At 41.4% G+C, this 14,190-nt stretch overlaps 1 protein-coding gene across 1 annotated transcript in view; it reads right to left on the bottom strand.

The window, feature by feature from the left end:
• The window catches only part of LOC310800029 (protein NLRC3-like), a gene marked incomplete at both ends in the record, with an annotated part of 37,246 nt that overhangs the window by 4,081 nt on the left and 18,975 nt on the right, over positions 1 to 14,190 (bottom strand). The window contains 7 exons of the mRNA XM_083662624.1: positions 2,598 to 2,771; positions 3,700 to 3,873; positions 7,797 to 7,970; positions 9,979 to 11,776; positions 11,895 to 12,109; positions 13,302 to 13,421; positions 13,778 to 13,897. Of these exons, the coding sequence (XP_083518750.1) occupies positions 2,598 to 2,771; positions 3,700 to 3,873; positions 7,797 to 7,970; positions 9,979 to 11,776; positions 11,895 to 12,109; positions 13,302 to 13,421; positions 13,778 to 13,897 (2,775 nt within the window). The remainder of the gene's footprint in view (positions 1 to 2,597; positions 2,772 to 3,699; positions 3,874 to 7,796; positions 7,971 to 9,978; positions 11,777 to 11,894; positions 12,110 to 13,301; positions 13,422 to 13,777; positions 13,898 to 14,190) is intronic.

Raw genomic sequence — 14,190 nt, 5'->3', positions numbered from 1 at the left:
GAGACTGAAGTTGACATTGGCCAATCCTGGCGCTTGCTGAGAGCTTTTTGCAAAGCCCGACACCAGAGCCGTATGCCGACACCAAGTAACGTTACGTCTTATTTAGAAATGCGGGGTTAAGAGTGAGGGCGCGCGAGAGAGGGGTTAAGACATTAGCCCGTGTCTATTCTTGTACAAAACATAATTTTCTGCGAAGTATTAGTAAAGTTATAAGCGAAGATCGATTCACAAGGATCTGAAAGCTGTCTCCGCCATTTTGTTTTTGAGGTAACCAAAGCCTAAGAGAGTTGCGCCATCATGCGTCTGGCTGGAAGCGAGTAGCTTTTTGTTTTGACACTACTGTAAGGCGGGACCTCTAGCAAGAAGATAGACGTGCGGGTGATTTGATTGGATCGTTCTAGAGACTGAAGTTGACATTGGCCAATCCTGGCGCTTGCTGAGAAGCTGAGAGCTTTCTGGAAAGCCCAACACGGAGCTCGAGCGCAGCGCTGCCTTTTAGTAAGAGAGTTGCCATGGCAACCAATAACCCATGGCCATGGGTTATTGAACTCGGTTACTGGAATTATACAATGGCTGTGAACCAATCAGATTGCTTGATTTGAGAGAGCCGTTTTATAACTGTATATATCAACCTGTCATGTTATCATCCTGTGTGTTTCTTATGTGTATGCATTATTGTGTTTGCCGTCTGGGGACTCATGTAACTGACTGACTCCCAGCATTTCACTGCACTATTACTGTTTATGTCCTTTGCATACTTGTATTTATGTGGACATAAATAAATATTTCAAGTGTGTGTGTGTGTGTGTGTGTGTGTGTGTGTGTGTGTGTGTGTGTGTGTGTGTGTGTGTGTGTGTGTGTGTGTGTGTGTGTGTGTGTGTGTGTGTGTGTGTGTGTGTGTGTGTGTGTGGTGAGGCATTGAGTTTGTTTGATAAGTTGACTGTTCCTTAAAGCTGAGGCTCTCAAATGTTTTTCAGTCAAGGAGCCCTTACAAGATAGAAAATATACTGGGGACCCCTTCATTCTGATTTGTGATTTTGGGCTAAGCTTAATTGTTTCCACGGTAACGTGATTTACTTTTAAATTGGTAGGTTTGTTAGATTAGAATGTAATCCATGAACCGTTTTAGATTTAAAGCATACAATATTTTCATTGAACTATGAAGCTTTTACAAACAAAAAAATATTTTTATTTTCCTGAAAACTTTTCGCGGACCCTGGGGGAGAGGAGACAGGGCGATGACAGTCACATGTTTTCACTGCGGTTAGCAGATGGGCTCATCCTTTACAAGTCCTTTACTTTAGCTTTCAACAACAGAGGCAGTAAAGAGAGGAGATGATGCAATATTCTACCACAGGATAGAAACTAGATGTGATAAATGTTGGTATCTCAGCTGCTTTCAAAACTCACATCAGCAGGAAAATACAGAGGTCAGGTCTTTTCACTGATATTAATGTGCATGTAAAGCCACATTTAAATGGTGGTCAGTAATACTGACCTGAGAGTTTCCAGTCTACAGTGTGGACTCTCCAGTCCAGCAGAGAGAAGCTTCATTCCAGAGTCCTCTACGTCATTCTCACTCAGGTCCAGCTCTCTCAGACTGGAGGACTGGGAGCTGAGAACTGAGGCCAGAGCTTCACAGCTTCTCTTTGACAGCTTACAGCCACTCAGCCTTAATGGATATGAAGAGATAAGGAAATATGATTTTATCATTTCAGTCACACAGCTCACACAAACAGATGATTAATGAATGCAAATATAGACACAGAGTTCAGTATGGCATCTAGGCTCTGATGATGTCACTCCCTGTAGCACTGGTTCAAATCCTAGTTGCTCTATTCTGAAGCAGCTGGAGATGTGACAGTGAACTATAGCTGATCTGTGTTTTCATTTCAGTTCTGGACTCAATGTGTGACAGAATGTGATAAATCCTTTACTTTAGGTTTCAACAACAGAGGCAGTAAAGAGAGGAGATGATGCAATATTCTACCACAGGATAGAAACTAGATGTGATAAATGTTGGTATCTCAGCTGCTTTCAAAACTCACATCAGCAGGAAAATACAGAGGTCAGGTATTTTCACTAGGCCTGCATGATAGGAGGAAAATCTGCGATGTGCGATAACATTGTTCAATATAGCGATGACGATACGACTTGCGATAAATAAACACATATATTAGCTATACAGTTCCTATGTCTTTCTGCTTTAATAATGCTTTAATAATGCTAACATAGACGACAAACATTGCCTATGCCCACTGAATAAAGAAATGAAATACACACTGACTCTAGCTAAAACTACACACAGCGTGTTTGGGCTTTGGCAGAGGGGCGGAGCGCACTGTTGCAAGGGAAAGGTGTACGCTGGATTTACAACACAAGACAAAATGATCAGATGCTGAGTGGGAATGCATGACGCATGTAAATAAAACCACTTTTGTTTCAGGAAGTCTTTGCGATATGTTTATTGCGCATGTTCATATTGCGATGATGATGAAAACACGATTAATTGTGCAGCCCTAATCTTCAATGATATTAATGTGCATGTAAAGCCACATTTAAATGGTGGTCTGTTGAACAGTATCAGTAATACTGACCCGAGAGTTTCCAGTCTACAGTGTGGACTCTCCAGTCCAGTAGAGAGAAGCTTCATTCCAGAGTCCTGTACGTCATTCTTACTCAGGTCCAGCTCTCTCAGACTGGAGGACTGGGAGCTGAGAACTGAGGCCAGAGCTTCACAGCTTCTCTCTGACAGCTTACAGCCACTCAGCCTTAATGGATATGAAGAGATAAGGAAATATGATTTTATCATTTCAGTCACACAGCTCACACAAACAGATTATTAATGAATGCAAATATAGATACAGAGTTCAGTATGGCATCTAGGCTCTGATGATGTCACTCCCTGTAGCACTGGTTCAAATCCTAGTTGCTCTATTCTGAAGCAGCTGGAGATGTGACAGTGAACTTTCGCTGATCTGGTTTGTGTTTTCATTTCAGTTCTGGACTCAATGTGTGACAGAATGTGATAAATCCTTTACTTTAGGTTTCAATAACAGAGGCAGTAAAGAGAGGAGATGATGCAATATTCTACCACAGGATAGAAACTAGATGTGATAAATGTTGGTATCTCAGCTGCTTTCAAAACTCACATCAGCAGGAAAATACAGAGGTCAGCTATTTTCACTAGGCCTGCATGATAGGAGGAAAATCTGCGATGTGCGATAACATTGTTCAATATAGCGATGACGATACGACTTGCGATAAATGAACAAATATATTAGCTATACAGTTCCTATGTCTTTCTGCTTTAATAATGCTTTAATAATGCTAACATAGATGACAAACATAGCCTATGCCCACTGAATAAAGAAATGAAATACACACTGACTCTAGCTGAAACTACACACAGCGTGTTTGGGCTTTGGCAGAGGCGCGGAGCGCACTGTTGCAAGGGAAAGGTGTACGCTGGATTTACAACACAAGACAAAATGATCAGATGCTGAGTGGGAATGCATGACGCATGTAAATAAAAACACTTTTGTTTCAGGCAGTCTTTGCGATGTGTTTATTGCGCATGTTCATATTGCGATGACGATGAAAACACGATTAATTGTGCAGCCCTAATCTTCACTGATATTAATGTGCATGTAAAGCCATTTAAATGGTGGTCTGTTGAACAGTATCAGTAATACTGACCTGAGAGTTTCCAGTCTACAGTGTGGACTCTCCAGTCCAGCAGAGAGAAGCTTCATTCCAGAGTCCTGTAAGTCATTGGTACTCAGGTCCAGCTCTCTCAGACTGGAGGACTGGGAGCTGAGAACTGAGGCCAGAGCTTCACAGCTTCTCTCTGACAGGTTACAGCCACTCAGCCTTAATGGATATGAAGAGATAAGGAAATATTATTATTTGATCATTTCAGTCACACAACTTATGTAAACAGATTATTAATGAATGCAAATGTAGAGAGGTGCAGCAATCTAAATAAGATATCAAAGCATGAGGTTTGAGACAGGAATAGAGAGAGGTGCAGCAATCTAAATAAGATATCAAAGCATGAGGTTTGAGACAGGAATAGAGAGAGGTGCAGCAATCTAAATAAGATATCAAAGCATGAGGTTTGAGACAGGAATAGAGAGAGGTGCAGCAATCTAAATAAGATATCAACGCATGAGGTTTGAGACAGGAATAGAGAGAGGTGCAGCAATCTAAATAAGATATCAAAGCATGAGGTTTGAGACAGGAATAGAGAGAGGTGCAGCAATCTAAATAAGATATCAAAGCATGAGGTCTGAGACAGGAATAGAGAGAGGTGCAGCAATCTAAATAAGATATCAAAGCATGAGGTTTGAGCCAGGAATAGAGAGAGGTGCAGCAATCTAAATAAGATATCAAAGCATGAGGTTTGAGACAGGAATAGAGAGAGGTGCAGCAATCTAAATAAGATACCAAAGCATGATGTTTGAGACAGGAATAGAGAGAGGTGCAGCAATCTAAATAAGATATCAAAGCATGAGGTTTGAGACAGGAATAGAGAGAGGTGCAGCAATCTAAATAAGATATCAAAGCATGAGGTTTGAGACAGGAATAGAGAGAGGTGCAGCAATCTAAATAAGATATCAAAGCATGAGGTTTGAGACAGGAATAGAGAGAGGTGCAGCAATCTAAATAAGATATCAAAGCATGAGGTTTGAGACAGGAATATAGAGAGGTGCAGCAATCTAAATAAGATATCAAAGCATGAGGTTTGAGACAGGAATAGAGAGAGGTGCAGCAATCTAAATAAGATATCAAAGCATGAGGTTTGAGACAGGAATAGAGAGAGGTGCAGCAATCTAAATAAGATATCAAAGCATGAGGTTTGAGACAGGAATAGAGAGAGGTGCATCAATCTAAATAAGATATCAAAGCATGAGGTCTGAGACAGTAATAGAGAGAGGTGCAGCAATCTAAATAATATCAAAGCATGAGGTTTGAGACAGGAATAGAGAGAGGTGCAGCAATCTAAATAAGATATCAAAGCATGAGGTTTGAGACAGGAATAGAGAGAGGTGCAGCAATCTAAATAAGATATCAACGCATGAGGTTTGAGACAGGAATAGAGAGAGGTGCAGCAATCTAAATAAGATATCAAAGCATGAGGTTTGAGACAGGAATAGAGAGAGGTGCATCAATCTAAATAAGATATCAAACAAAGCATGAGGTTTGAGACAGGAATAGAGAGAGGTGCATCAATCTAAATAAGATATCAAACAAAGCATGAGGTTTGAGACAGGAATAGAGAGAGGTGCAGCAATCTAAATAAGATATCAAAGCATGAGGTTTGAGACAGGAATAGAGAGAGGTGCATCAATCTAAATAAGATATCAAAGCATGAGGTTTGAGACAGGAATAGAGAGAGGTGCATCAATCTAAATAAGATATCAAAGCATGAAGTTTGAGACAGGAATAGAGAGAGGTGCAGCAATCTAAATAAGATATCAAAGCATGAGGTTTGAGACAGGAATAGAGAGAGGTGCATCAATCTAAATAAGATATCAAAGCATGAGGTCTGAGACAGTAATAGAGAGAGGTGCAGCAATCTAAATAATATCAAAGCATGAGGTTTGAGACAGGAATAGAGAGAGGTGCAGCAATCTAAATAAGATATCAAAGCATGAGGTTTGAGACAGGAATAGAGAGAGGTGCAGCAATCTAAATAAGATATCAACGCATGAGGTTTGAGACAGGAATAGAGAGAGGTGCAGCAATCTAAATAAGATATCAAAGCATGAGGTTTGAGACAGGAATAGAGAGAGGTGCATCAATCTAAATAAGATATCAAACAAAGCATGAGGTTTGAGACAGGAATAGAGAGAGGTGCATCAATCTAAATAAGATATCAAACAAAGCATGAGGTTTGAGACAGGAATAGAGAGAGGTGCAGCAATCTAAATAAGATATCAAAGCATGAGGTTTGAGACAGGAATAGAGAGAGGTGCATCAATCTAAATAAGATATCAAAGCATGAGGTTTGAGACAGGAATAGAGAGAGGTGCATCAATCTAAATAAGATATCAAAGCATGAAGTTTGAGACAGGAATAGAGAGAGGTGCAGCAATCTAAATAAGATATCAAAGCATGAGGTTTGAGACAGGAATAGAGAGAGGTGCATCAATCTAAATAAGATATCAAAGCATGAGGTCTGAGACAGTAATAGAGAGAGGTGCATCAATCTAAATAAGATATCAAAGCATGAGGTTTGAGACAGGAATAGAGAGAGGTGCAGCAATCTAAATAAGATATCAAGGCATGAGGTTTGAGACAGGAATAGAGAGAGGTGCATCAATCTAAATCAGATATCAAAGCATGAGGTCTGAGACAGTAATAGAGTAGCTACTGGGACGTAAGTTGGGGCTTGGCCAGCCCCGGCTGGGTCACCTGGGCGAGGGTGTATGATGTTGCGAGACCCGAAACATCCTATGACCCCAGGGTACATCACTGAGGATACGTCCCAGTTATGCATCCATGCGATGTTTTTTCTTTCTTTATTAGTTAGCCTGGCCTAGCCAGTGACTCATAGGAATAGACTACGTGACAACCAGGAAAGACTGGTGACTACTGGAGAGTCAGTTGACAGCCGGAACAGGGACGGCACCCGGGTAGCAGTATGGGTTAGCTCCCCAGCCTGCGTCTTCCGTGAGGAAGAAGCCCAAAAACCCACGAGAGGCCTTTTAGGAGGGCCATTCAAGCCGCAAGTGGAGACTGCAGTGCCACCAAGTACTGGTACTGCATGGTGTCCACTAAGATACCATCACCTCGGAATGAGATGTTTGGAGCGGGGGACTCTGGTGCAGCGCACAGGTCGTAGACCTGGTGAGACGAGGGAGGAACCCGGCCGGGTGGCAACCCACAGAGCCCGGTCCCTCTACGTACCAGAGCCCTCTCCCTCCCCCGGTCCCGGCAGAGTAGTTCCGGAGCAGCGTATTGAGTGGCCCTGACCGCATGACCACCTTCGACCCTCCCTATAGGGCTGACCGTGAGTAGCTACTGGGACGTAAGTTGGGGCTTGGCCAGCCCTGGCTGGGTCACCTGGGCGAGGGTGTATGATGTTGCGAGACCCGAAACATCCTATGACCCCAGGGTACATCACTGAGGATACGTCCCAGTTATGCATCCATGCGATGTTTTTTCTTTCTTTATTAGAGAGAGGTGCATCAATCTAAATAAGATATCAAAGCATGAGGTTTGAGACAGGAATAGAGAGAGGTGCAGCAATCTAAATAAGATATCAAAGCATGAGGTTTGAGGTTAATTGCTGTTTATAGATGAATCAGCATGTTTGTAAACAAACAGATTAGCTATATTTCCGGGTGCAACTGCCATTCATTTTAAACAGCAGTTCATGGTGAAACCACGCCCTCTTTGAACTCTAACTACTCCTTCATACTTTAAGCTCAACACTCACACTTAACGAGTCACCACTTTTAGGACTCTATCACCTTTATCTTTTGTACTGTTAGGTTTATACTTTTTCAACCTTTATAATGGGACCCTATGGAGCTAGTCTTGCGTGTACTTTTTACGAAATTCACACATTAAAACTGTGACATTTCACACAACATACAGAACTACATATGTATAGAACATTCACACTACATACATATATTATAAATCAGACTATTTAGCTACTACTGCTCTCTGTAAAACTTGCAGGCAACCTTTACAGAGTCAGGAATTCTGACCTGAGAGGCACTGTATTGAAAGCAGAGAAATGTGTCAAATCAACTGAGAAAAACTGTCAATTCAAATCTTACCTGAGAGTCTCCAGTCGACAGTGTGGACTCTCCAGTCCAGCACACAGAAGCTTCACACCTGAATCTGGCAGCTGGTTCTTACTCAGGTCCAGCTCTCTCAGATGGGAGGGGTTGGACTTCAGAGCTGATGCCAGGACTTCACAGTGAGTCTCTGAGAGTCCACAGTCAGAAAGTCTGTGATCACAGATTTAATGTAAGATTAGTTCTATGAAAGCAGAGCTGAGACTAAGCCCACATCAAAACGGACACAGCATACTACTACTTCTAATACAAATAATAACAATAATAGTAATAATAATTAGAGAAAAAGTGACAATAAATTGTATTGTAGAATTAGAAAATTTTCAAAAAGTGCTGAATGTGTAATATCACAAAGCAAAGCATAGCAAAATGCAATCACAAACAATTCTGTCAAAAGTATATATATATATATATATATATATATATATATATATATATATATATATATATATATATATATATATATATATATATATATATGTAAGGGATAATGTATATTGAGGCGGTGATTACGGGGGAAATAATGACCGACAGGTGATGATTGAGCCCGACGCGCAGCGGAGGGCTTAATCATCACCTGAAGGTCATTATTTCCCAGTAATCACCGCCTCAATATACATTATCCCGCTTAGAACATGGCCTACAACTAAATCATTCAATAATCTGACAAAAATAATTATTCAAATAGATTTTTTAATAGCGTTTTCAACGACAAAGCGGTTTCATTCGTAATTGGCACACAAGACACGACAGCTGCAAGTGGTTGGCCTAATTAGTAGTGTTTGCTGACAAAAAGCTCTTATCAACTGATTAATCCAGGTGTGGCAGAGCAGCGGTCGGTTGTCGAGAAATAATGACCGGTGAATCTTGTTGATTGACCAATCAGAATCGAGTATTCAAGAGAGCCGTGTTCTAAATATATATATATATATATGTATATATATATATATGTATGTATGTATGTATTAGGGGTTCGGTGCGTGCAGCTACATGAAGTATACGTCTTGCTTGGCATCTCACGCGATGTAAGTTAACAGCTTTGTCAGTGCTACGTAACGTTACATTACCTCGTTGGCTTTGGTTGAATTTGGACAGAATTCGCAAAATAGCTTATCGCCTGAGTTATAAAAGTCATTAGAATACTGCTCTGCACTGAAGTCAGAGCTTAGTGCAGAATTTCTTCACTTTTTTGACGACGGTAAAGGGGGAGCAGCTGGACGCGTCGATATTGTTCGTGGTTTTGTGATGTAGCATGGAAGCGACGTACGGCTAGTAAACACACTGGAGCGACCCCCGGTAATGTTTCCTCACCACAAAACGTTCCATTCAGTGAACGCGGATTTCATATGGCTCTTGTGTTGCTTTGGTATGTCTTCTTCTGTGGCGTTTATGGCGTTCAAACAGCGTTTAGGTGCTTTACCGCTACCTTCTGGATTCGGCGTATTCTTCATGTAGCTGCACGCACCGAACCCTAATACATACATACATATATATATATATATATATATATATATATATATATATATATATATATATATATATATACAACAATCATTACAGCTAAACAAACTGTGTTCACCAACTAACATGATAGCTATAAACAAACATTTCAGAATTGGAATCTTTGGAATGAAGATGCAAATTACACATTACTTGTTACTCTTCTTAAAAGTAACACATCGCTTTACTTATTATTCCAGTAAAAAGTGATTGCCCTACTGATTTTTAAGGTTTTGAATCTACAGCATTAAATTCAGACTTTCCGTGATGTATTTCCCAACTTTGTTGGCTCGTTTATGTGCGCTCTCCTGTAATTCCAATATTTCCAAGATGACTTAAAGACAACGAGAATCTTTCAGAGCCATTGCACCAATACAGAGGTTAAAGAGACTAAACAATGAAACACAAGTAATGACCAACCTGGTAACTGTAATGTGATTACTGACACGTAACAGTAATGACTTACTTTATTTACTCTGTTAAAGGAAAATTAATAGCACATTACTTTGTGTGTTACGCCCAACACTGTGTTACCACTGCTCTGTAGAACAGCAGTTTTATAGTGTTTGTTTGAGGAACTATATATCTTTATAGTTCATATAGCATCAGGTGTGAAGGTAACTAAACTGTAGATAATGTTAGAATTCAGATCAGGACTAACCGAGCCTCTCTGCAGTTCCTCACAGCTGGGATCAGTCTGCTTCGTCCCTCGTTTGATGTGTTGTAGGCCTTCAGGTCCAACACATCCAGAACCTCCTCTGACATCTGCAGCATGTACGCCAGAGCTGAGCAGTGGACCATAGAGAGTTTCTTCTTTGACTTGTTCTCTGACTTCAGGAAGTCTTGGATCTGCTGATGTATTGAGTGGTCATTCATCTCCATCAAACAGTGGAAGATGTTGATGCTTCTGTCTGGAGACGTATTGGAGGTGTTCATCTTCTTCAGGTTGCTGATGGCTTTCTGGATGCTGTCTGGACTTCTCTCTGTGTGACGTAGTAGGCCTCCTAAGAGACTCTGGCTGGACTCGAGTGAGAGGCCATGAAGGAAGCGGACAAAGAGGTCCAGGTGGCCATTTGTACTCTTCAGGGCTTTGAGCATGGATATCTTCAGGAAGACAGCCAAGGAGTGATCACTTCTATCCCAGACTTTTCCCAGGAATGTGCTCAGTACATTCTTATCCCTGTTTGTGTAACAGTGGAACATGTAGACTGCAGCGAGAAACTCCTGGATGCTCAGATGAACAAAGCAGTAGACCGTCTTCTGGAAGAGCACACACTCTCGTTTGAAGATCTCTGTGCACACTCCTGAGAACACCAAAGCCTCTCTGACATCAAGACCACACTTCTCCAGGTCTTCTTGGTAGAACAGGAGGTTGCCCGTCTCCAGATTTTCAAACGCCAGCTTCCCCAGCTTCAGAAGAACTTCCCTGTCAGTCTCCATGAGCTGCTGTTGACTCATCTCATGGCTCTCATCATACTTCTGCTTCTTCCTCTCTGTCTGAACCAGCAGGAAGTGTGAGTACATCTCAGTCAGGGTCTTGGGCAGCTCTCCTCTCTGGTCTGTAGTCAACATGTGCTCCAGAACTGTACCAGTGATCCAACAGAAGACTGGGATGTGGCACATGATGTGGATGGTCCTGGATGCCTTGATGTGTGAGATGATTCTGCTGGACAGTTCCTCATCAGTGGATCTCTTCCTGAAGTACTCCTCCTTCTGGAGGTCAGTGAAGCCTCGTACTTCTGTCACCCTGTCTACACATGTAGGAGGGATCTGATTGGCTGCTGCAGGTCTGGAAGTTATCCAGAGGAGAGCCAAGGGAAGCAGATTCCCCTTGATAAGGTTTGTCAACAGCACATCTACTGATGATACCTGTGTGACATCAGACACAACCTCATTGTTGTGGAAATCCAATGGAAGTCTGCTTTCATCCAGGCCATCAAAGATGAACACAACTTTACAGACAGAGAGCTTCTCTGCTGTGACCCTCTGTAAGGTTGGATGGAAAACATGGAGCAGCATGAGAAGACTGTACCGCTCATCTCTGATCAAGTTCAGCTCCCGGAACGAAAGCAGAATCACAAGAGTGACGTCTTGATTTTCCAAGCCCTCTGCCCAGTCCAGAGTGAACTTCTTCACTGAGAAGGTTTTTCCAATTCCAGCAACACCATTCGTAAGAACTACTCTGATGTGTGTCTCTTGATCAGGTAAGGGGTTAAAGATGTCGTGGCACTTGATTGGAGTGTCATGGAGAGCCTCCATCTTGGATGCTGTCTCCAGCTGCCACACCTCATGTTGGGTATTAACCTCTTCAATCTGTCCCACTGTGATGTAGAGTGCAGTGTAGATCCTATTGAGGGGAGTTCCAATTCCTTCTTCATCTGTTCCTTCTGTCACAAAGTCACATCTCATTATCAGACTGATCTTATGAACGTCTAAAACCTCCTGCAAAACGCCGTCCGCTGGAAGAGAAGAAAGAGTAAACAAGTGTTTAACAGATATGCTGTTGTTTCCTGGTTTTAGAAATGGTGACAACAGTAGACAAAACCCCAGTCTTACATTGTGCAATGCTGGTTTGACTGGGTGTCTGCAGTCCAGATCTTGTTCTGGACCTTTTTCTACACTGGGGACAGGCGGAGTCTCCTGATGAACCGGACTGGGCCCAGTATGAGGTGATGCACTGTCTGCAGAACCTGTGTCCACAGCTGGTAGAGACTGGATCCCTCAGGACCCAATGACACAATGCACAGCAGGACAGCTGCTGCTTCACAACACCTAGACTCCTCTTCCTCATTCTGTGGGGATAAAGGCAATTTATTATCCCTGATCAGATGAAGATCTAACAAACAAAATTGAACAAAAGTTTGAATTTTTTTTTGTTCAAATTGTAAAACTATTAAAATATTTTGCCCAGACTATCTTTATAGATGCTCAGACAGCATCGTGCTGCCATCACATGTAAAGTTTATTTTCACATGTATCTGTTGTCATAGTTGTAGTTTAATCAGTGGAGTCAACATTGCATACCCATCATGGATAAATGTCACTGTGGTGATCATGGATGAATGCAACATTGTAACAGTTTTTCTGGTTTGTTTAATATGTAATTATCATTAATGAATGTTCAGCTCAATACAAACAACACACAGTCCTATTACATCAACACTGTAACAACACATTTGTTACAGAACACAGACAGTGTCTGGCAGTCATTAGTAAATAAATAAGTACCATTGTTGATAACCTCTGACTACAGATAGTGTTAGCAGGGCACAGAGATTGATCACAGCAGTTAGGGTAGATACGATGGCAGAGTTCCATTACATTACATCTACAGTATCAACCACTGTCTGTGTTTACATGTCAAACACAAACAGTGTCAAACACAAACACCATATGAATGAAAATTGGCTTTTCAACAATGATGGGAGGTTTTGGTGTTTAAACCATTTCTTGTGGGCGTGTCTTATGCGTGTGGCCAGCAGTGAGCTGTTGTGGCTTTTAAGGCGGGGCTAGCAGGATGAGGGAATTTGAGCAACTCGGGGAGGGGGGCGGGACTAAGGGTCAACAACGTCAGTCTGATATCAGATTTGTGAATTACGTCAGTATCGGCACGCCATTGGATCAGTCCCATCTCTAAGTCAAGGTCAAAGTCAAGGTTACTTTATGTGTACCCAGAGGTAGATTTGGTTGCAGGGAGAGTCACTCAATTTTAAAAAGGCTCAGACAATAGACAGTAGACAGACATGAAAGTGCCAAGTGCCATAGTTCCAAACATCATCATATTATTTTTTAAATATTTAAAAAAAGATGTAAGAAAACACTGGGGCAGAGATTTGCTTCATGAACACAGTCCTCTCATAGTGTGATGCAACAGTGAAGGAAACTATCCTAAATGACACAACAGAACATTTTCCCTTCATCAATCTTACTCACTTTACTCGCTTACTTTTATCAGGTAGGCTCCCAGTATAACAGTCCTCTTACCTTGTGTCTGAAGGTCCAGGTTCATTACTGAAGAGTGGGGGATGACCTTTAGACCGGTCACTCTTCATAGACAGACAGCTGGATACTGGAGACTCTGCTCTCTGCCTGTGGTACTGACCTCTGTAAATCAAAAGAAAAGGCAACATGTTTTCAGAGGTGATCAAACACAACGACTCTGCTTTTTGGGATAATTGATGTGAAGTTTTAATTGTATAATTAGTTTGTGTGCACACATTATGAATTAGGAGGAATGAAAAACTAAATATTTAGGGAATAAAATGTGTTCTGTGTGCATGAATCCAGCCAAACTGACGGCAGGACTGACCTACATCCAGGAAGTGAAATATACTGTATATCTTGTCCTCCATAAAACGTGTTTTTTCTCCCTATGGTCACTCCTTGTCTCTGTAGTTTTCAGTGAAATCGTGTAGGTTATCAAATAACATTTCCTCATTACAGTATAACAGTCCTCTTACCTTGTGTCTGAAGGTCCAGGTTCATTACTGAAGTGTGGAGGTTTGTCTTTAGACCAGTCACTCTTCATAGACAGACAGCTGGATACTGGAGACTCTGCTCTCTGCCTGTGGTACTGACCTCTGGAAACACAAATGTTTGATACATATCATTAGTTCTAGTGACTTCAAATTCATGTTTTGTTCTCATATTCTACTATTGTCTTCATTTGTTGATTTCTATTTTATTTGTTTAGATTATTTAGATTATTTCTTATGTTTAGATTATTATCATAGATTATGCATGTACATGTACTTTGCACGCCCACTGGCAAAAAGGGGGTTTGGCCAATCGCAAAAAGGCCCCTACATTTCAAATGGATTCACGTAACATCACAAAACTCTGTAGAAAGGTTGGCGGAGGTATGCATTCTACA

The sequence above is a fragment of the Poromitra crassiceps genome (assembly GCF_964638095.1).
Source record: "Poromitra crassiceps genome assembly, chromosome: 29".
NCBI classification, from domain to species: domain Eukaryota; kingdom Metazoa; phylum Chordata; class Actinopteri; order Beryciformes; family Melamphaidae; genus Poromitra; species Poromitra crassiceps.
Note: the sequence above shows the minus strand (reverse complement) of the source record. Positions and strands in the feature narration are given on the sequence as shown.